The sequence below is a fragment of the Talpa europaea genome, assembly GCF_964194135.1.
Source record: "Talpa europaea genome assembly, chromosome: 15".
In the NCBI taxonomy this organism is placed as follows: domain Eukaryota; kingdom Metazoa; phylum Chordata; class Mammalia; order Eulipotyphla; family Talpidae; genus Talpa; species Talpa europaea.
Window position 1 is genome coordinate 39,859,162 of NC_140083.1, and position 22,113 is coordinate 39,881,274.

General features: G+C 49.2%; 1 protein-coding gene across 5 annotated transcripts in view; it reads left to right on the forward strand.

The window, feature by feature from the left end:
* The window catches only part of DENND5B (DENN domain containing 5B), a gene marked incomplete at both ends in the record, with an annotated part of 120,574 nt that extends 105,443 nt beyond the window's left edge, over positions 1 to 15,131 (forward strand). For all 5 annotated transcript variants that reach the window (XM_084254660.1, XM_084254662.1, XM_084254661.1 and 2 more), the window contains 8 exons: positions 878 to 999; positions 3,552 to 3,697; positions 5,123 to 5,241; positions 6,579 to 6,766; positions 10,177 to 10,259; positions 10,433 to 10,559; positions 11,701 to 11,875; positions 14,948 to 15,131. In XM_084254660.1, coding sequence (XP_084110786.1) covers positions 878 to 999; positions 3,552 to 3,697; positions 5,123 to 5,241; positions 6,579 to 6,766; positions 10,177 to 10,259; positions 10,433 to 10,559; positions 11,701 to 11,875; positions 14,948 to 15,131 — 1,144 coding nt within the window. The remainder of the gene's footprint in view (positions 1 to 877; positions 1,000 to 3,551; positions 3,698 to 5,122; positions 5,242 to 6,578; positions 6,767 to 10,176; positions 10,260 to 10,432; positions 10,560 to 11,700; positions 11,876 to 14,947) is intronic.
* Positions 15,132 to 22,113: the final 6,982 nt, after the last annotated feature.

Sequence of the window (22,113 nt, forward strand, 5' to 3'; positions counted from 1 at the left end):
CTGACCCCTAGTATCCAAGGGACAGGTTTGATGCAGAATGCTGTGTGAAGGACACCTGCGGTGACCCTGACCTTGTTCTTTCGAAACCCGCTACCCCCCAGTCCCCATTATCCGTCGTTTGTGGCCAAAGTATGAAGTGAACAGTCATCATTTAGAATCCCACTGTGTGGAGGTGGACATTAAGCAGTTCACATGTTTTCTTCTGCATTTTCCTTTGTGCTGTTCTCTTAGTTAATATTGTAGTATATTTGCATTTCGATGTTCTTCTTTTCGAGGCTTACCTTTATATCATAGACATGTCACTGCATCGCAGGATTTAGGCTCTGGAGTCTGAACGCCTGCATCCCAGTCCACCCTGGCATCACTACTTAGATGAGTACTAAACCCGATGACCAGAGGAACGACTAGATTTAGCTCACAGACGAGTCACGAGAGTTAAATACATGAGTGACTGTAAAATACTTGGGAAATAGGCTACAGCTGCCTAATACACACTTGCTTCTTATTTCTAGCAGTTCTGTTATTGTTGAAACACTTCCAAAACTGTATCTTCAGTGATGACACAGTATTCTAATTTATGGGTATACCAGCATGTTGTTTTACTTGTACATAAATGTGAGTGGACAATTGTACAGGGTCTTCCCCACCGAAAAGAAAAACCTCTAACTGGGCAGAGACTTCAACCTGGAGAGAAGAGACAATTCACAAGAGTGGACATATAAAAGTCAAGAACACTTTTTAAAAACCTAGCTAGTCTTTAAAGGAAAAACAAACAGACCCATGAATCCATTGTGTCTGTCAAACCAGCAAAGATTTCTTAAGACCATGACCAGGTTGTCTGCTTGCCTTCTACCACCCCCCCCCCCACCCGCCCCAGGAAGCTCTACAAGCGCTATGCTTTTCTTCGTTGTGAGGAAGAAAGGGAGCAGTTCCTCTATCACCTTCTTTCGCTCAATGCCGTGGACTACTTCTGCTTCACCAGCGTGTTCACCACCATCAGTAAGTAAGGGGGCTGATGTCCTGGGGGTCACCTGGGATCAGATGTAAGGAGAGCAAAAGTCTCTCTCTTTTATTTTTACAGATTTTTTATTTATTTATATAAGAACTGGGGTACAGGTTAGAGGCCCGGGAGGATGAGAGGATTCACCAGAGACAGAGTGAGGAACAGAACAGGCAGACGGACCAAAGACACTACTGAGGGGAGCAGCGGGCAAGGCAGGAGAGGTCTGCCACACCATGTAGGTTTCTCCGTGGCCAGCCAGGAATAGAACCCGCGCTGCAGAGGCTGCGGACAGCTTCACAGCACAGCACTCAACCCGCTGCGCCACTGGGGAGGCCCACGTCTCTCTCCTTTTTATTTTTTTTAAAGATTTATATATTTATGCATACAAGAGCTGGGGTACTGGCCAGAGGTGCAGGGGGGTGAGAGGATACACCAGAGACAGAGTGGGGAACAGTACAGGCGGATTGACTGAAATACACTGCTGAGGGGAGCAGCGGGAGAGTCAGGAGAGGTCTGCTGCACCATGTGGGTCAGCTCCCTCGCTAGGGATCGAACTCGTGCTACAGTGGCTGTGGAGAGCATAGTGCTGAAACTTAACCTCTTGCCCCACCAGGGAGGCCTCTGAGCAAACGTCTGTTAATGTGAGGCCTCATCTCAGTAATGATGGAGGTTGTGCCCCCAGCCCCTGGGAGAGAGGCCTCACCTGTCCTAGAACCCACTCTGCTTCTCCCTCCACCCACCCCTGTCTTCACTACACCTTGACCTGCTGAGTATGCTCCCAGGAGCAGCATCCTCTGTGCTCTCAGAAGCCCTGTCTGCAGTTGAAATGGGGTGCATGTGAAAAGGATTGTTTTGAACAGATATTCCAACATCTCATCTGAAATAAGTGATAATAGTAACCTTGTATAATTGAGGAGGGGTGATGGGGAAAGGCATCGGTCTCTTCCAGACGCTGCAGGTCTGGTCAACAGCTGCACTGGAGCTGATGCTAGTCATTGACACTTGCTGGCATGGAGTCCCCTCCCCCTCCCTGCTGCAGAGTTCTGCTTGCACCAGTGGGGGCTATCTTCAGCTGCAGGCACAGCGACCTGGAGAAGTTTAAGCAACTTGGTAGTTTTATTCTCCTCCCATTGTGAGAAATCATCCCAACAGCCTCACTCTCCTCCCGGCAGATAGCTGTTCTCAGGACGCCTTCCAGCGGGAAGGAGGAAGGGGTGCGGGCGGAGGGGCAGGCTCTGTGCTGCCCAAACAGGTGTGGAGACCAGTCACAGTGGCTCCTCTGCTGCCTCAGGGCGGGACTGTGCCCGTCGGGTCTGTCACCGCAGTCCTGGGACATTTCTACCCCAAGCCCCGTGCTCCTGGGGCTTCTTGGGTCCTGTGGGTTCCAGGCGCCCCCTTAGAGGTGGGAGGGGCTCCTGGCTTCTCCTGAGGGCAAGTTTCTTGTCTTCTGTTTGGGGGGGTCAGGTGCCCCCTCCGTGTGAATGTGGAGGAAGCCCCCGAGTTCACGTGCTCCCCTCTCCCTCTGTGCCCCACAACATCTCTGCCACGCAGGGTGGCCCCGCTCGGCCTGCACAGGCATATTCTGCAGCTTTCCTAAGGCCATAAGTGAGACAAGAGAAGCCTCTGGCGCCTAAAACACTGACCTCTCTGCTCCCAGGTTCAAAGCCATTTTGATTTTGATGCTGCCCAGCCGCGTCCTCTGATATGTCCCTCAGCCAACACGGAGAGACAGGAGGGAAGGTCTGTGAAGTAGTGGCGCCTGTGTAGACGGGGCGCCTGTGTAGACGCGTGGTGGGGAGGCGAGGGGTGCGGTTTACACCCGCCCCTTGTCCGTCCTGCCCCGAGTCCCTGAGCCGCTGGCCGGGTCAGCCGCGCTTCCGGCCCTGCTCACCTTCACGGGGGGGCGTGATCCCACCCGCTTTAGGGGCGCACAAGGACGCCTCTAGTGGACGTCAGGGCGCTGGTGTGAGGGTGTCGCGTTATCCAGAGAGGCCTCGGGGTCGGTGGCTGCGCCTCCTCCCCGCCGGGACGCGGGGGCGCAGCGCCATCTCGTGGTGGGCGTGCGGCGGGCCCGGCCCTCTGCACCTCCTCCCGCTCAGGGCGCCTCGGAGCTTTCCAAGCCCGGCGTCAGAGCTTTCCCTTTCCGCCGAATGAGGTGCCTTGGGTGCTCGCTGCCTTGCTGTGAGGGGGAGGGATATATCGAGGTGCTTGGAGCACAGCTGGGGGACCCTCACTAGCCGACAGGCCGTCCCTCCTCTTCTTGGGAACCTGCACCAGGAACTGGTCACTGGTACTAGACTGAACCCTCAAAGCAGCGGAAGACCCGTGAGCGCAGCGAGGGTCCGGGTCCTCGGCTGTGCCTGAGAGTGGTGGAGCCCGCGGTGGCAGCTCTGGCCTGCTGCTTTGTAAGCAGCCCCCGCCCGAGAGGCAGTGATCACCCTTCTTGATCCTCACAAAGTGCACATTACCTGAGAGGTGACAGAACCTTTGCTGCGTGCCATTAGCCATGGGGGTGTCAGTTGTGATTGATGTCAGCCTTTCCTCCCAGTGATTCCGTACAGGTCGGTGGTCATCCCCATCAAGAAGCTGAGCAACGCCATCATCACGTCCAACCCTTGGATCTGCGTCTCAGGGGAGCTCGGGGACACGGGCGTCATGCAGATCCCCAAAAGCCTGCTGGAGATGACCTTTGAGGTGGGTCACCCTGCCCCAGCAGGAAGCCCAGCCCCCCCAACCCCCCCCCCCTTGTCGGTGCATCCAGGACTCCAGTTTCACCTCCTTGTTTCTGCGGCATCTAATAGTATGAAAGGGGGTTATGCAGCTGTGTGTGGTTATGCAGCTCGGGGTGGCACACGCTGATGCCCCTTGCTTGCATTTTTGTTGTGACTGTTGCCCGTGCCATACCCTTTTTCTCAGTGTGGGATGTTGCACTTCTGGGCTTTGCCAGGGGCTGTGCCCTGATTCCTAGCACCCAAAGTGGAGCCTTCTAGTAAATGTTCTCCCCACAGTGATCTCTTCCTGATATCCAATGCCCCTGCCTGAACCTGGGCAGAAGGACCCAGCGAGCAGAGCTGACCTCCATGCTGACCATTAGGCCACATGGAGATGTTTGTAAAATGGTTTCTGTGTCCCATGTCCTAGCTCTCATTTCCCCGGTGAAGTGTTAGCAGGTGTTCGAGCCACGCACAGGGTGTTCCTGATGTGCGGGAAGAACTTACCTGCTCATATGTCCCACTCAGCTATCACCTTCAAGACCAATTTTGTCTCCCCCCCTGCCTAGTGGCCCTACGGCCCTCTGAAGAGATGGAAGCTGTGGCTTCTCTCCAACTCCAGGCAGGGAGGGAGTGTGAGCTGTGTTCCAGGCCCTGTCACTGCAGGTCCCAGGCCCCCCATGGCACCTACCTGTTCCTGTCCCTATCTGCTGCCTCAGCTCATTCAGAGTGCCGTCTCCCTCACCTCGATCCTGGGCCACCTTCCCAATGTGACACAAAGAGTCGTTCATTGTAAGCTGGGGCCTGTGATCTCTTCTTGGAATTTAATGTCAGAATTTAGCTGACATTTATTTTTACTGTTTGTCTTACTACCATTTTCTTTTGTGTTTGTCCACAAAGACCCAGGAAGCACATTGGCATGCGTGCTTTTTTATGATAGTCCCAGGGACCTCTAGCAGGGAAGAGTTCATGTCAGTTCTGCTTCAGTGCTTTGTTGGAATCCAAAGAGTACCCATATCAGTGACTGGACACCTGTAGCTGTTTTCCTGCCCTGTCTATAACTGACCTGAGATGCCTTGGTCTCCCACTTCATGAAACTCTTCTCTTCCTTTAGACATAAAGCCTGTCTCTGAGGTTTCTGGGTCCCCCACTCAAAACCTTTCCTCCTGCCTTGTCCCTCCAGGCTTGTCACAGCTCTGGTCTGGTGCAGTGCCCTGCCCCTATGTGGTGGGCAGGATCTCCCAGCCGCTCCAACAGGGCTGCACTGCCTGAGAAGGGTCTCCTAGTGTTACACTGCCCGAGTGCCCTCTCCCGGGCTGGGCCATTGACTCGGAACCAAGTGTCGGGAGCAGCCCAGAGGTGGCATCCTGGGCCAGGTTCTGAGTAACCTGTGGTCTTGTCCCTGCAGTGCCAGAACCTGGGGAAGCTGACAACCGTCCAGATTGGTCACGATAACTCAGGCCTTCTGGCCAAATGGCTCCTGGACTGTGTCATGGTCAGAAATGAAATCACAGGACACACCTACAGGTAAGCAAATGGCCTTGGGAGCCCAGGGGGCTGCCTCTGAGTTTCTCTACACCAGGAAAGGGTCAAGAATAGTTTTCTTTCTGAAGCTTTCCAATTGCTTTCTGGATTTTAGTTTAGATTTTTGAATATTGCTTTGCTTCTGTTTATGTAATATAAAATTGCCCCAGAAATGCTTGTATAAAGCGAACTGTGTTTACTGCTAATGCTTGGGACACCGTGTTGAGAAAGATTGTTGTAACTGGTAAAAAAGCAGCTCAGGGTGATTTCAGTGGGAGGAGAGGATCTTTTGTCCTGCCACAGCCATCCTCCTCTGGGAACTCTCTCCTCTTCTCTCCTGTAACTTAACTCCCACCTTAACTTCTAGTCTGAAAATACCCTTCCCAGAACTACCCCACAGAATTTTTTTTTTAAGATTTATTTATTTATACAATAACTGGGGTACAGGTCAGAGGCACGGGAGGGTGAGAGAATCCACCAGAGAGAGTGGGGAGCAGAACAGGCAGACGGACCAAAGACACTGCTGAGGGGAGCAGCGGGCGAGGCAGGAGAGGTCTGCCACACCATGTGGGTTTCTCCCTGGCTGGCTGGGAATCGAACCCGCACTGTAGAGGCTGTAGACAGCTTCACAGTGCAGTGCTCAACCCACGGTGCCACTGGGGAGGCCCCCCTCCACAGAATTTTAATACAGCCTATATATGAGAAAATACTAAAGAACTATTTTAATTTGGTTGAGTGTGATTATTTCTGCCTATGTGAGAGAGAATGTCTTTATTTTTCAGATTTAAATAGAGGTGTATTATTAGGGGTGAGATGTGCTGCTGCATGTGGTTTACTCTAAGATAAATCAGCAAAATATGAAAGTGATATATGACCTAGGAGATGAGCGTGTGATTTGTTCTTCTTTCTGCTTTTCTTTTTTTTTTTAAATATTTATTTATGCATGCAACAGCTGGGGTACAGGTCAGAAGTGTGGAGGGTGAGAAGATTCACCAGAGACAGAGTGGGGAACAGAACAGGCAGATGACGGAAATACAATGACTGAAATACACTGCTGAGGGAAGCAGCGGGTGAGTCAGGAGAGGTCTGCTGCACTATGTGGGTAGCTCCCTGGCCAGGGATCAAACTTGTGCTTCAGTGGCTGCGGGTAGCTTCATAGGTTGCATCTTAACCCCTTGTGCCACCAGGGAGATCCTCTCTCTGCTTTTCTATTTATTCGAAATTTTTTACAATTAAAATAACAAACCACAGGTACTAAACTGATGGGCTGAGTACCACAGTACCACATAAAGCCAGTAAATGTCGGTGATTTTTTCAGAAGATTCTTTTCTGTCCTCCAGGTTCCCATGTGGGCGCTGGCTGGGGAAGGGTGTCGATGATGGCAGCCTGGAGAGGATTCTGATAGGAGAACTAATGGTGTCGGCGGCAGAAGAGGACCTGGCCAAGCAGTGCCGGACGCCCCCCCAACAGAAATCACCCACGACGGCCCGGAGACTGAGTGTAACCTCGCTGACGGGAAAGAACGCCAGTAAGCAGTCAGGTCTTTACCTTCCTGTACACCCCAATGTTGCAGATGTCACATGGCCATTTACAGAAAACTGGAGTTAATGAGCTGTGGTGAGATTATAAAGAATAAATTGAAGGAAAATTGATTTAAGAGAGGAGATTTTAAAAGGGCGGGGAGAACATAAAGAGAGGAACTACAGCAAGACATTAACAAATAATTAAAAGCCTAAAGAGTTTAGATGTTAAAATCTAATAAAAAGTACATGCTCTGTTTTACTGTAAGCTGTGGAAATGTGAACAGAGGCTGTTTTCCCTGAAACATAAAGGAGGAATGAGAATAGTTCTAGATTACATTTTCCCCAATAGCCACCTAGCTGTCCAGAATCCTTTATTCAAAGGAATTCTAAAAGTTCCTCTCCTCATAGGACTGAGATCTCATAGGATGCAGTGTTCACATTCTGTTCTTCAAAGAACAATAGGTTTCTCATTTATACCAACACGAGCCTCGGGAAACACGTTCACAATTCCCTTCTGCACTCAGAAGTAAACTTACACCACCAAACAGTTAAAATTGAAGAGATTAATAATACCAAATACCAAGGAGGGGAAGGCACTGTGGGGTGCGCACACACAGGCTAGCGCTGTCCAATGAGAATATCCCTACACACGCAGCACGTGACCCCAAAACCCGCACCCAGGCACTTGCCCAATAGAGGCAAGCACACTCTCCACTAAGGCTTGTGTGGAGGGGCTACCCTGGGGTCTGGGGGTTAGGTCTCCTGCTGCATTCTGAGTTCGATCCCCAGCCAAGGAGCTGACATGTGGCACAGCAGACCTCTCCTGTCGCTCCTCTATTCCCCTTAGCAGTGTATGTCAGTAGATCTGCCTGTTCTGCTCCCCACTCTCTCTGGTGAATCCTCTCACCCTGCTCCCCCCACCCCTGCACCTCTGACCTACACCCTAGTTCATCTATGCAAAAATAAATAAAACCTTGGAAAAAAAAAAAAAGACATGTGCGGAGATCCTCATAGCAGCTCTGGTACTGTTCAGCAGGATTTAGAAATGGCAGGCCAGGGTCTATCCTGCAGCTCCCGTGAGTCCCAGCAGCCAAGGGTCACATGCTCTGTGCCTTCATCTCTACTAAATTCTAGAAAGGCTACTGTAGATAGAACAGCAGTGGAACCAGCAGTGTTGGGAGCGAGGCAGGGGGCTGACTGTGGAGGGACAGGGGAGCAGTCTGGGTGATAGAAACACTGTGCCATGGCTGGGGTGGTTTCTGACTGTCCCCATCAGAGCTCATCAAATCGCACCCTTAAAATTGGAAAATTTATTGTATGAACACCTTAATTATGCTGCTTTAAAATTAGAAAGTAGGGCCTCCCTGGTGGCGCAAGGGATTAAGCACCAAACTATGAAGCAATCCGCAGCCTCTACAGCACGAGTTCGATCCCCAGCCAGGGAGAAACCCACATGGCCAGGCAGACCTCACCCGCTGCTCCCCTCAGCAGTGTATTTCAGTAGATCTGCCTGTTCTGCTCCCTACTCTGTCTCTGGTGGACCCTCTCACCCACCGCATCTCTGGCCTGTACCCCAGCTCTTGTATGCATAAGTGAATAAATCTTTTTTTAAAAGATTTATTTATTTATTTATTTATTTATTTATTTATTTATTTATTTATTTATTTATACAAGCACTGGGTATAGTCAGAAGCGCAGGAGGGGGAGAGAATTCACCAGAGCCAGAGCGGGGAGCAGAGCAGGCAGAAGGACCGAAGTACACTGCTGAGGGGAGCAGCGGGCGGCAGGAGAGGTCTGCACTCCATGAGGGACCCTCTTCCGGTGGCCGCAGAGCAGCCGGGGATCGAACTGGCGGCAACTTCGCAATGCAGTGCTCAACCACTGCGCCACCGGGGAGGCCCTATGAATAAATCTTTTAAAAAAAAAATTAGAAAGTAGACTTCAGCTCAGTGCACCCCAACCATCAAGCTTATTTTTCTCGAGTCCTTCATATAGTTAATAGGATGGTTATGAGGGTTAAATCAGCTTGTGCCCACAAAGCCCTTGGAAGAGTATGTGCTGTGGAGAATGAAGTTTCAGTTACTTATAATGCTAACAAAATGTCTGTACTTATCAGGGGGATGTATTATCTGATATTCTTACGATGTCAGACATAGTCAGGAAATGTCATGTTAAGCATAAGCAAGCTGTCCCTGCACTGGCCTCCCCAACAGCCCTTAAGTCCCTGAGCTAGCCTAGGGCTGGGGTCCGCCTGTGTGGAGAGACCACCTCCCCCACTTTGGGTCGTATTTTCTTTCCTGACTCAAGAAGCAGAAAGTGTGAACTAACCTGAAATTCAGAAGTGGGTGGCTTGGTACTTTCTCATAGCATGTTTCTGTGGTGTTATTTAGAGAACTAAAAGATTTAAATCAGTTTCAAAATACTACTAATGGGTACAGGGTTCTTCTGGAATGAATAAAATCAAAGCCTGCAACATAGTTCCTCAGGTTGAAAAGAGAAAATACTCAAAGGTAAAAGTAAAAATAAATGGCCGGGAGCTGAACATGTTTCAGTTTCCATTTTCACAATTTTTATGCACTGGTGTAGAAAGCACTTGACTTTTACAAAAAGAATGTTTTGTGTGAGAAATTCCTCTAGCAGTGTGCAGTTCCTACATTTCAGAGACTCCAAATGTAGTTGTCCTTTATCGTGTGGTATGAAAATGATATTTAATAGCTAGCCACCTCAGGAAAAAAAAAAAAAAAACATTTTTTTTTTAACTGTTCTTGGGTTTGAAAGGCAAAACAGTTTAGAATCCTCTTCAAGCCACCACCAAACTCTCCTCTGGGAGCAGGGCCCAGAAGAGCTAGGGGAGAGCAAGGCCTCACCCAGAGACTAACCAGGGAAGGAGGGTCCCCCGCCTCAGGCCAGGTGCCCCTGCACCCCCCATCTTCCTGTTGCTTTAGACACAAAACACACCCCCATGATGGCCTTGCCCAGACTCAGAGTCCATGCCCACAAGGAAGGGGCCTCAGAGGGAATTGGCTACAGGGTGACTGAGAAGTGGTGCTGTGGGCTCCCAGCTCACCCTGCCGACCTGGGGCTACCTCGCCCTTCCTGACTCACACCTGATACCTCATTCCCTTTGCCTGCTGGCCCACGAGATGTGTCTTTTCCCTATTTCAGGCTGAGGGAATTCAAACTTGGAAGAAGACAGTTGGTCAAGGTTATGGAGTGCAAAGTGTCAAAGCCGGGATTTGAATCTAGGGGCCCTCCGGGGTTCTTTTCCATGGTGCCCAAGCTCCCCCCCACTTGGAGAGCCCCTGGTGCCACCCACCTGGCCACCTGAGCAAGGCTTCCCACCTGGGGGATGCTGTCGTCCGCGGGCTCTGCTCATTTCCCCATCCTGAGAACCAGCCACTGTTTATTGTTTCAGAGCCCAATGCGGGGCAGATCCAAGAGGGAATCGGGGAAGCTGTGAACAACATCGTGAAACATTTTCACAAGCCTGAGAAAGAGGTAAGAGGCCATTAGACTCATCACTGTGGGGTCCTTCAGGCTGCCCCGTATGCCATGCACCCTGAGGCAGCGCCGCCTTGCTTTGTGAGGCCCCCAGCCTGCCTCCCACACCAGTTCTCGGTGTCCTGCGGGCACGGGCTCGTGTGACTGACAGGCCTGTGCTATGCCCACAGAGGGGGAGCCTCACGGTGCTGCTGTGTGGTGAGAACGGGCTGGTGGCGGCCCTGGAGCACGTCTTCCATCACGGCTTCAAGTCTGCCCGCATCTTCCACAAGAATGTCTTCATCTGGGACTTCATAGGTAATGAGGCCCATTCCGCCAGTCTGCTCTCCAGGGTCCTCTGGGCACTGAGGCCCAGCAAAGGACCTCACTGAACTGGCTAGTTAGTGGCAAGGAGTGTGCTATTAAAGTAAGTAGCCGGTACGCACCGTGCTTGCTTTTCACCAGTCAACAGCTTCTTTTACTTCGCATCCACAGTATTCCACCATTACTCCAAATGTCAGGATAGAAATTCCAGATGCATAAGTAAGCAAAACATGCAATTTCTTGGATGACAAACTTATATTCTGGGCAGGGGGTGGAGGCTGGGGAGAACAAACAGCACAAAAAAACCTAACAAGTTTGCATGCCACCCAGTTTGTTAGGTGATCTTTGATATGGGGTGGAAAAAAACAAACAAGGTTAGAGGAAGTGGAGCTGGACTTGCTACCTCAGGAGGGTGGCCGTCGGCGCCGTCACTGTCCCCTCGTGGAGGCGAGCCTGGGAGCTGGGCGCCAGGACCTAGGACCCAGGGCGAGGGCCTGGAAGCCTCCTGCCTTGTCCTGAAACACCTGGGGAGCAGCGAGAGTGGCAGGATGTGGGGAAAGGGCCTGGCTGCCAGAGCCGGACTGGTCTTTATCCTGAATGAAATGGGGAGTTAGGAAAGTCTGGGGGCTGAAGAGTTGTTAACAAGGTCAGACTCCATTTTATAGACATCGCTGCAGCTCTCTCCTGTCCAACATGGTAAGCACACCTAAATTTACTTAATTTAAATCACATTTAAAATGCACTTCCTTAGAGCAACCGTGCTCCTGGCTGGGGCATTGGACCTAGCAGCGTGGGGCTGTGCTAGGCTCTGCAGTCTCTGGTATGCAGTTCTGCTCGAATTCCTGGTTACTTTAGAGGAGTGATTCCTCACTTTATGTTTTGTAAATAAGGCCTAGGCAAGTCATTGATTTCATCTAATTTAGGAATTTCGGAGAGAAAGAAAGGAAAGTGGGCAGAGGCCGGCCCTCAGGAGCTATGCACCCCCTGCTACTTGCTTGTGAAATCAATGACCTTGACCTTGCATAGGCTGCCCTGCAAAGTATGACTTGCAGGCTTTCCAGAATCCCCTCAGTGGCCCTGTCTGACTACCACACATTGCCATGTGTCGTGATGTGATTCTGCCTTCCTTCCCCAGAGAAAGCGGTTGCTTATTTTGAAACCACTGACCAGATTCTAGACAGTGAAGATGACGTCCTCCTCCAGAAGTCATCCAGCAGAACTTTCTGCCACTATGTCAGCGCCATCAACACCGCGCCCAGGAGCATCGGGAAGGATGGCAAATTCCAGATCTTAGTTTGCCTGGGAACACGGTATGGACATACTTTCCCTGTCCTTGCTACACAGGGGTGAGCATCTGGGGAGGCCTCGTCCCGCCTTGCCCCTCCCAAAGCTCCAGGGGTCCTTCATTCCCAGTGTGTTGGCTGCTTGCTCTGCCTTGGGCAATGTGCAGAGTAGTTCACACACGTGATCTCATCGAATTCACCCCTCCACCCCCACTTCATCACAGTCGCTACAGGAAGTAGAAGAGCTGATGCCCTCACCTGGAGACAACACAGTGAGGCACAGAGATGCTAACACACATTCCCAAGTCACACAATTCAAAGAGACAGTGGCGCTGAGGTCAGGCCCCACCAAAGCCCAGGCTCGGCCCCTGCCCCGCACGGAGAGCGGCAGGTAGGCAGACAGGGAAGTAGGGACCTCAGCACACACGTACCCATTGCATAGTGCTTGTGGGTGTCAATGTGCTAACTGTGAAATTTCTACTACATAAATATAGTCTCTAAGACTAATTCCTGCCTCTCTTTTATGAAAGGGACACATAGGAGCTGTAAAGTGTATTGATTTTTAAACAGCTCTCAGAGTTGTGAGAAATGAAGCACAGAGACCTTTAGAAGATTTCTTTCAAGTTCCATGTACAATGTTTATCTCCTTCCAAACCCTCAAGGCCAAGGAGATACTGGGGCGGGGGGGGGGGGGCGGGGGGGCGTTCCTTGCAGCTGCCCTTGTGTGGAAAATGCTGAGGGAATTCAAGGACAGCTTAGGTGCAGTGACAGATAACAGTGTCAGCACTGGTTCAAGAAACAGTGGGCTTGCAAAGTGCACTGTATATTTCTTAATAAAAGTGGCCCCTTGGGCGCAAAGGGTTAAGTGTCAGCACTCTGAAACTATCCACAGCCACTGCACCATGAGTTTGATCCCCAACCAGGGAGCTGACCTACATGGCACAGCAGATCCCTCCTGTCTCACCTGCTGCTCCCCTCAGGAGTGGATTTCAATCAGTCTGCCTGTTCTGTTCTCTACTCTGTCTCTGGTGAATCCTTTCACCCCAGCCCCCCCGCACCTCTGGCCTATATCCCAATTCTTGTATGCATAAATAAATAAATCTTAAAAATAAAGTAAAAGTGGCCCAATTTCTGCCATTTTTAAAGTTCCTCTTTAAAGATCTTTATCTCCTGTTTTTACTATTCTGACTTTATAACCAATGCAGACCCTCTTTCAGTGTAAAAAAAAAATCTACTTAATGTTTCTTTGCTTTGATTTTGTTCCTTACTGTTACTGCTGTATAAGATTTTTTGTGTATGTATAGAAGAACTGTGTAAGCCAGAGGTGCAGGAGTGAGAGGATTCACCAGAGACAGAGCAGGGAGCAGAACAGGCAGATTGACTGAAATCCATTGCTGAGGGGAGCAGCGGGTGAGACAGGGGAGATCTGCTGCACCATGTAAGTCTGCTCCCTGACCGGGGATTGAACTCAGGCTGTGGTTGTGATAGCACTGAGACTTAACCCATAGGCCACCAGGGAGGCCCTTGCTGTATAAGTTTTTAAAAAACAGAACAGGCAAACAGTGCCCTCCCTGGTGGCACAGGGGTCAAAGTCTCAGCACTAGCAAGCATCGCCAGCTACTATGGCCTAAATTCCATCCCCACGAGAGAGCTAACCCACATGGTGCAGCAGACCTCTCCAGACTTGCCCGCTGCTCCCCTCAGCAGTGGATTTCAGTCAGTCTGCCTGTTCTGCTGCCCACTCTGTCCCTGGTGAATCTTCTGACACCCTCCTGTACCTCTGGCCTATACCCTAGTTCTTGTATGCATAGATAGGTAAAAATAAATCTTAAGGGTCTCCCTAGTAGTACAGGGGTTAAAGACAGCACTATCAAGTTATCACCAGCCACTGCAGCACAAGTTCAATCCTAGGCCATCCAGGGAGCTAACCCACATGACACAGCAGACCTCTCCTGTCTTGCTCGCTGCTCCCCTCAGCAGTGTATTTCAGTAGATCTGCCTGTTCTGCTCCCTACTCTGTCTCTGGTAAATCCTCTCACCCCCCGCCTCCCCCCAACCCCCGCACCTCTGGCTTATACCCCAGTTCTTATATGCATAAATAAATATATCTTTTTTTTAATCTAAAAAAATAAATCTTAAAAAAAAACAAAAAACAGTGATCTCTACTATGAAATGTATTCATTCTTCCCGAAAGGTCCATCTTTTTTGGCATACCTTGCCAGGGAAGTCTGAATAACACCCCATAGGAAAAAGACAGAAGATGGCATTCTGCCTCTTTTTGAAAGAGGTGACATCAGAATAGAGAATGTCTCCAGTAAGTGGCCAGATTCATTTTTAGAACCTGTGGGTTTTCCCATTAGCTTCATTATCTCATCGCTATATTTATTTATTTATTTATTTATTTTAAAAGATTTATTTATTTATGCATACAAGAGCTAGAATATAGGCCAGAGATGCGGGGGGTAAGAGGATTCACCAGAGACAGAGTAGGGAACAGAACAGACAGATTGACCGAAGTACACTGCTGAGGGGAGCAGCGGGCGAGTCAGGAAAGGTCTGCTTCGCCATGTGGGTTGCTCCCTGGCTGGCTGGGGATTGAACTCGTGCTGCAGAGGCTGCGAATTTGCTTCATAGTGCAGTGCTTAACCCCTTGCGCCACCAGGGAGGCCCTTTTTATTTATTTTTTTTTTAAGATTTGTTTATGCATACAAGAGCTGGGGTACAGGCCAGAGGCATGGGGGTGGGGTGAGAGGATTCACCAGAGACAGAGTGGGGAACACAACAGGCAGATTGACCGAAGTACACTGCTGAGGGGAGCAGCGGGGGAGACAGGAGAGGTCTGCTGCGCCATATGGGTTGCTCCCTGGTCAGCCCAGGATCGAACTTGTGCTGCTGAGGCTGTGGACAGCTTCATAGGTTGCATCTTAACCCCTTGCACCACCAGGGAGGCCCCGCTGTATCTTTTTAACCAATGAAAGTCCAGCTTGCTGGCTTTGCTTTGCTCTCCTAACCCGGGAACCTGGCTGAATTTGCCCCGTCATCCCCTTGCTCCTTCCGGCTCCCAGAAGGCACGTACTCAGCCCCTTTGTCTGCCCACAGGGACCACCTGCTCCCACAGTGGATCCCGCTGCTGGCCGAGTGTCCCGCCATCGCTCGCATGTACGAGGAGAGCGCCCTGCTGCGAGACCATATGACTGTCAACTCCCTCATCCGCGTCCTGCAGACCATTCAGGACTTCCCCATCGTCCTAGAAGGGTCCCTCATCAAAGGAGTGGATGTGTGACCCCGTGGCTAGGACCTCAGTCCAGACCTTGGTTCCCAAGCCTCCCCCTCTACAGCACTGACTGAGCAGCTCACGAGCCTCCCGGGGGAGTGGCCCCCACCGGAACAGCCCTGGCGCTGCAGACAAGGCAAAACACTGTATTGTAGTTCATTTGAACCTGGAATTTAGTATAAAATAGAGTATTTTCATGTGGTAGATGTGTGTAAATATGCTCTCTTCTTGAAGAAATTATATTACTCTAATAAGATACTTTTCTTAGATTGAATATTCCTGTGACTTAAAATTAGTAGCTTAAAAGCATAGGGAGCTGGGGGTGGGGGCAGAGTGGCGCTAGTCAGGAACAAGCCCGGAAACCTGTCAACACAGTGAACCTGCGGCTTCCACGCCTCTGACTGTGAATGTAAATGGCATCATCTACAAGCGGGGCGTCCTCGCTGGTATCTTTTAAGTTACAGATGATTTCATACATTTGAATTGAGTCATTCTCCAGGCTTTTGGGAAAAAACTTCCATCCACAAGATGAAGCTGTAATTCAGATATCTGAGTCCTGACCCCAAGGAGCTTGGCTGAAGAACTGGCAGGAGAACACACGGAGCGCCGAGAGTGTATTACGTGGTGGGATTATAACTTCTTTACACTGTGGAAGATTAGCCCGGACTCACTTCATTCTTGGCATTTTTACTCTTATTATTTGAGGTACTTTGGGGAGATACGAGTTTCACAGTGTTGGCCTCGACATCTGAAGGACCAGAAACAGCAATAGTATCCAGTCCTTTCCTTCACTGTCCTCCCATCAGGAGCCTGCCTGGCGCCCCTCAGGAAAGCAGGGCCATCCAGCATAGGTGCCCTGCCTGCCTCTCCTGCCTGCCTCTCCTGCCCATCCCCCCAGGAAGTGACAGGAGTGTGGGGCAGAGGAGAGGCCTTCCTGGGCTTGGAACCTTTTTGTGAAGGTGTTTGTTGACTGTGAAAATGAAAATAACAGGAGGGGAAGAAAGAACCAGCCCTCTGTGGGGGTTCAGGGCCAGACTTAGGCCTTCTAAGAGCTGGTGTCAGGGCACAGACTTGGAAAATGAAACGAAAGCAGAGCCTCAGTTGGAGAGAGCACGGGCTGTGAGTGGCTGCAGCTGGGCGTTTTCTCAGGAAGTCCCATAGATGCGGCAGCTGGTCACCTCAGCCAGGGCTGCTGCCTGACACCCCTCCCCAGGTGGCCTGGGGCTTAGGAGGAAGAGCTGCATTGAGGGAAAGGCAATGAGGAAGGGTGCTGGCCTACTCGCATCAGACCAGTGAACAGAAACCGCGGAAGAACCCACCTAGGATTTATGCTGGTCAGCCTTCCCATAGGCTGTGCTCCTGACAAGCTGGGAAGGCCGACAGAGGACAGTTACAACCTCCTTGTCTTGTGGGTGGGAACGCATAAGAGATTCAGTGCTGCCCCACAGCTGGCCAGTCACCACACAGGTCTAACTCGCATCTTTCGGTTACACCAGGCTGTGTGAGGTCAGCCTCCAGGACACTCATATCAGTGGTATTTTTACCCTTGGATCTTGAGTGACCCAGCTACACAGCTAGGAAACAAGGATCAGCACTCTTTGTGATTATCATGCATAAACATTAATATTCATTTGAACAAATTGTTCCCCAGTGATTGAGAAAGGGTATCTCTTGTGAAAACTAAGAGCAAAATTGGATTTGGGAGTCTGCGGATAAACCCATTACTTTAAAAAGTAATAGCCCCCAAAATAGTTAATCTTCTAGTATCCTCCCACTCTGCTTAGCGGGGTGACTGATTTCAGAAGAAAGAAACTCATAGGAACTGACATCCAGGGAGGCCAGGTGCTGCTGGGGCTCCAAACAGCCAGCTTCCACTCCCAGCTCCCAAAGGCACCTCCAGCCCCCATGCCTGGTCCTGGCGGGGGCAAATCTTGGCCTTTCAGAAGACACTTAGCACTCATAAACAACAAAAGCCCAAAGGGTCTAAGATGATAAACAAGAAGGATATAGCATAAGCTACATCTGGGGCTCACCTGAGATGTCATTATAAAGAAATAAGACTCAGGCCTGTTCTATCTGACCCGGGCTCGCATGTTTTGAGGGCAGCAGTGGAATCCTTGGAGAAAATGTACCGAGCCCTCCAGGGAAGCTGACTTGGGATGACCATACACATGGCCTCTCTGCCCTGCCAACTTCCCAAGTTAGCATTTGGTTCTATGGTCGCACCTCAAGGTGAAAGTAAATAAAAGTCAATTTTAATTGACCCCCCCCAAACAAACTAAAAGGAATGCTGAGAACCATTACTAGTGTTAGTAGCGTAAGAAGTAGTTTTAAAGTTAAATTGCCACAAACATTACCTCTTGAGTTTTCCAGTGTCCTGGAGGCCTAGTTGGCTGTGCTCCATGGCAATGCCCTCGTTGCTGTGTAGGACCTAAGGCGGGGCTGGTTCACCAGCACCGCAGGCTACGCAGCCCAGTGTGACCTGTGCGTGAGGGGCTCCAGATGGGGAGCTCCAAGCCCTGCCCACCTCCTTCTGCCGGGCCAGAGTTGATACAGAAACCCAAAATTTGCAGAAGTTTGTCATTTCCCTCTAAAATGTACTTTAAATGTTTCATGTTTTTGTCCTTTTGTGACCCTGTGGTATTTACTTTAGAGTGATATTTTTTTAATCACTTTAATGAGGTTCTGTCACACTATGTGGATGATATGGGCTCTGGACAGCCTGCTTCCTCTTTCAGCAATAAAGCTCTGTTGTTGTAAATGGGTGTGGAAAGGGGGAGAGACTGTCCCTCCCAGCCCGGTGAGCCTGTGCTGACACCTCTAAGACATTTGGAAACATGTGGCCATAGGCCAGGACGAGCTTTGAGTGTCCCTCTTCATGATGAAGTAACTTCTGCTAAAAATTGTGACTTTTCAGTAGACTTTCACTTAGAGAACTGTGAGTATTTTCTCTGTAAGGTTTACAGAAACTAGTCTATCCTCACCTTGCCAAGGGGCTGTCTGAAGCACAGCTGCTTCTTTTTCAGTGTTAACACACCTTCACTACTTGAGAACGGAGGCTTGAGCTCTTCTCTACTTTTATAAAGCGTACCCGGTCTCCCAATCATCCAGGTCTTTTAAAGCTTACAAGTATTTGTTTCTTCTATGAGTATTTCATCCATGACCATTTAGCATAAAAATACAAATAAAAAATAGCTGACAAGGTAGGGTCCCTTATTCCTACCAAAATGCATTAAGCTGATGTCCAAGCTTTTGGAAGAGGGGGCTGATGGGTGTGATGAGAAGACTTATCAGAGCTGACCGTCCTTGCAAGCATACATTTTGATAGGCTTCAGAAAGAAAATGCTGAGCAATTAATACCAGAGTGAAAAAAAATCACAAAATGTGTTCTCATTTGGAGGAATCCAGGGTATCCTTGGGTTATGGGCAGGAATCACATCTAGTCCAGTTACCTGAATGTGTGTGTGTGGCGCCTGTCCTTATTCCCAGCACCACATCTGTTCCCAGTAGAGCGGTATGGAAAGGTGTTTCTGTTGTCAAGCCAATGAAGGTGTTCAACATACAGAAAAACTCTGTGCCACGCCTGAGCCATGTAGAAATGTGTCCTGTGTATCTTTTTTTTTTTTAAATGAGCATTTCTGCATTTAAATTATATTGTTTTTCTTTGTGTTGTTAACAAAATGCACCATAACTGGATTTTCTTTTCCTCATCTGAACATAATATAAAATGTAAAGAGTATTGTGATATCCTGCACTTTAACATACATATCAGAGAAACTCACCTGGGTTTTTCAGGTTTTGGAGTACATTTAAATATGACTTTTCATGCTTTGTTCTTTACAAATAAAACTGTGGGGTTGATACTTTGTTTTGCTTCATTATTATAGAATCTTAATACTAATTGGTTCTCAAGGCAAGTAATTTCAGAAACTAAAGAGAGAAAACTAAAACCACTATGTAGTAAAAACTGAACCCTACCTCATGCCACACAGAAAAACCAACTCATCGTGGTTTAACAACCTGAAAGTAAAAGGCAAAACAAACTTTTTAGAAGAAAATACAGAATATATTTATAAAATTTGGGAAAGGGAAGGATTGCTTAAACTAGACACTCAAAAATAATTAGCATTGGGCCTCCCCGGTGGCACAGCGGTTGAGCGCTGGGTTGCGAAGCTGCCCGCGGCCTCTGCTGCCCCGGTTCGATCCCCAGCTGCTCCCCGGCCACCGGAGGAGGGTCCCACATGGCGCGCAGACCCCTCCTGCCGTCCGCTGCTCCCCTCAGCAGTGTACTTCGGTCCTTCTGCCTGCTCTGCTCCCCGCTCTGGCTCTGGTGAATTCTCTCACCCTCCCGCGCTTCTGACTGTACCCAGTGCATGTATAAACAAAAAAACAAACAAATAAATAAAGCATGCCTCTATTAAAAAAAAAAAAAAACAGAAAATATTTTAAAGAAAAAAAAATAATTAGCATTATAAGTCATTGTTAAAAACGGAGGGGAGGGGGGAGGGGGACCTCCCTGGTGGCCCAGGAGTTAAGTCTCAGATCTATCACCGCTACAGCCTGAGTGTGATCCCCAGACAGGGAGCTGACCCACATGGGGCACAGCAGACCTCTCCTGTCTTCCCCGCTGCTCCCCTCAGCAATGGATTTCAGTCAATCTGCCTATTCTGCTCCCCACTCTGTCTCTGGGGAATCCCTCTCTGCCCTGCACCTCTGGCCTACACCCAAGTTCTATGCAAAAATAAAAGAAATTTAAAAAAAGGAAAAAGAAAAACTCTTCCTTCAGTTTGCTGTAATCCACATTCACTGAATAAAACATACTTTTGATTGTCGGAACACAGTTTGTTCCAGCTGTCTGCATCAAATGATGTCTAGATTGAACAGCACCAAACATAAGACACACAGTTTGGCTTCAATAACTCTGCTCCAACAAATTCAAAGAGAGAAATCAAGCTTGTATGCTTCTTGGCCCAACTGAGGACTTAGTAGAGGATGTTTGTAGCAAAGGCCTCTGGTCTGAAAGAAGGGAGAACGGATCTGCCTCAGCTGAGATTAAGTAGTCTCTGCCCAACTGTACATTCTTTGAAAGATACTATTAGGAGAATGCAAAGAGAAGGGACAAACTGGGAGAAAATGCTGACAATCACACACCTGATCAAGGTCTTGTACGAGAATATGTAAAGAGCTCTCAAAACTCAGTAAGAAACAATCCAGCTACAACCAAGGGCAATTAATTTGAATGGACACTTCACCAAAGAGACATGTATATTGAAAAGATACACAAGAAGATACTCAGCATCATGAATTACCTCAAAATGTAAATCAAAGCCCAAATGAGATACCAACACACACTGCCAAGAGTGGTTCCAAGTTGAGGACCCACAACACCACGTGTTGGCAAGGACACACAGCCACTGGGCCACATGGGCATGAGAAATGCTGCCAGTGGGCATGAGAAATGCTGCCACCACTTTGGAAAACAAGATGGGAGGTTCTTAGGAAGTCTGATGTACATCTACCCTATGATCCGGCCATTCCACACCTCGGTAATTACTGTGGAGAGAGGCAGGCATACGTCTTCACAAAGATGTGTATGTGACGTTCATCAAAACTGGCACCAACCTACTGGCATCAACAAATGAGTGGAGGGCCTCCCCGGTGGCGCAGCGGTTGAGCACTGGGTTGCGAAGCTGCTGCGGCCTCTGCGGCACCGGTTCGATCCCCGGCTGCTCCCCGGCCACCGGAGGAGGGTCCCACATGGCTCGCAGACCTCTCCTGCCGCCCGCTGCTCCCCTCAGCAGTGTACTTCGGTCCTTCTGCCTGCTCTGCTCCCCGCAATGGCTCTGGTGAATTCTCTCACCCTCCCGCGCTTCTGACTGTACCCAGTGCTTGTATAAACAAAACAAACAAACAAACAAATAAAAACATGCCTCTATAAAAAAAAAAAAATGAGTGGATAAGCTACTTGTAGTATGTGCTCGCAATGGTCTATTACTCAGCAATAACATAGATGAATCTCAAAGTACTCAATGGGGGGAAGACTCCCAAGCAAAAAAGTGAATGGAATCAAACAAAAAATACCAATAATTCATGCTGACAGATCTGTTGTTATATGGACTGAAGGGGGGTTGGGGAATGGGATGACAACCAGGCAGCAGGAACCTCTGCAGGGGACAGATACATTCATGACCTTGACTGCGGAGGTTTTTTTTTTTTTTTAAAGACTTTTTTTTTTTTTTTAAGATTTATTTATTTTTTTAAATTTATTTGTACAAGCACTGGGTACAGTCAGAAGCGCGGGAGGGGGAGAGAATTCACCAGAGCCAGAGCGGGGAACAGAGCAGGCAGAAGGACCGAAGTACACTGCTGAGGGGAGCAGCAAGCGAGACAGGAGAGGTTTGCTGTGCACTGTGTGGGTCAGCAATATGGCCTGGGATGAAACTCAGGCTGCATAGCTTAATAGCGCTGAGACTTTAGCACCTGTGCCACCAGGGAGGCCAGGACCGGACCTTTAAAGAAACAAGTCTACAAAGATAAAATAGAAAAATTATTTACTTCATTAATTCAGAATGAACTGATCTTCATATCTCTTGGTCTAGAACAATGACAGGCATGCAGCAAGAGATCAAGAAATGTTCACATCTCTACACATATACCAAGACACCACTCTATGAAAAAGCCTTGCCTCAAAGTCTCCACCCCATCCCGGGCTGGTTAAGCCATTCCCTTCCTACCTGCAGGATCACTGCTGTCCTCTTCTGCTCTCCCCAACCTTGGGCAGCTGTCAGCAACTGGAAGAACCCAGGAAAGCCATATCTACTGTCCCCAGGAAATCACCCCCAGACAGTGCTGTCGACGCCAGGGACTCACTAATCTGAATTTTTAGTTTCACTTTCTCCCAGAGGTGAACTCCCCGCTACAGTCAATCTGGAACTCAAGATCTGAAACAGTCCTTCCTTTATTTTGTCCCATTATTTAATATTTTTAAGAT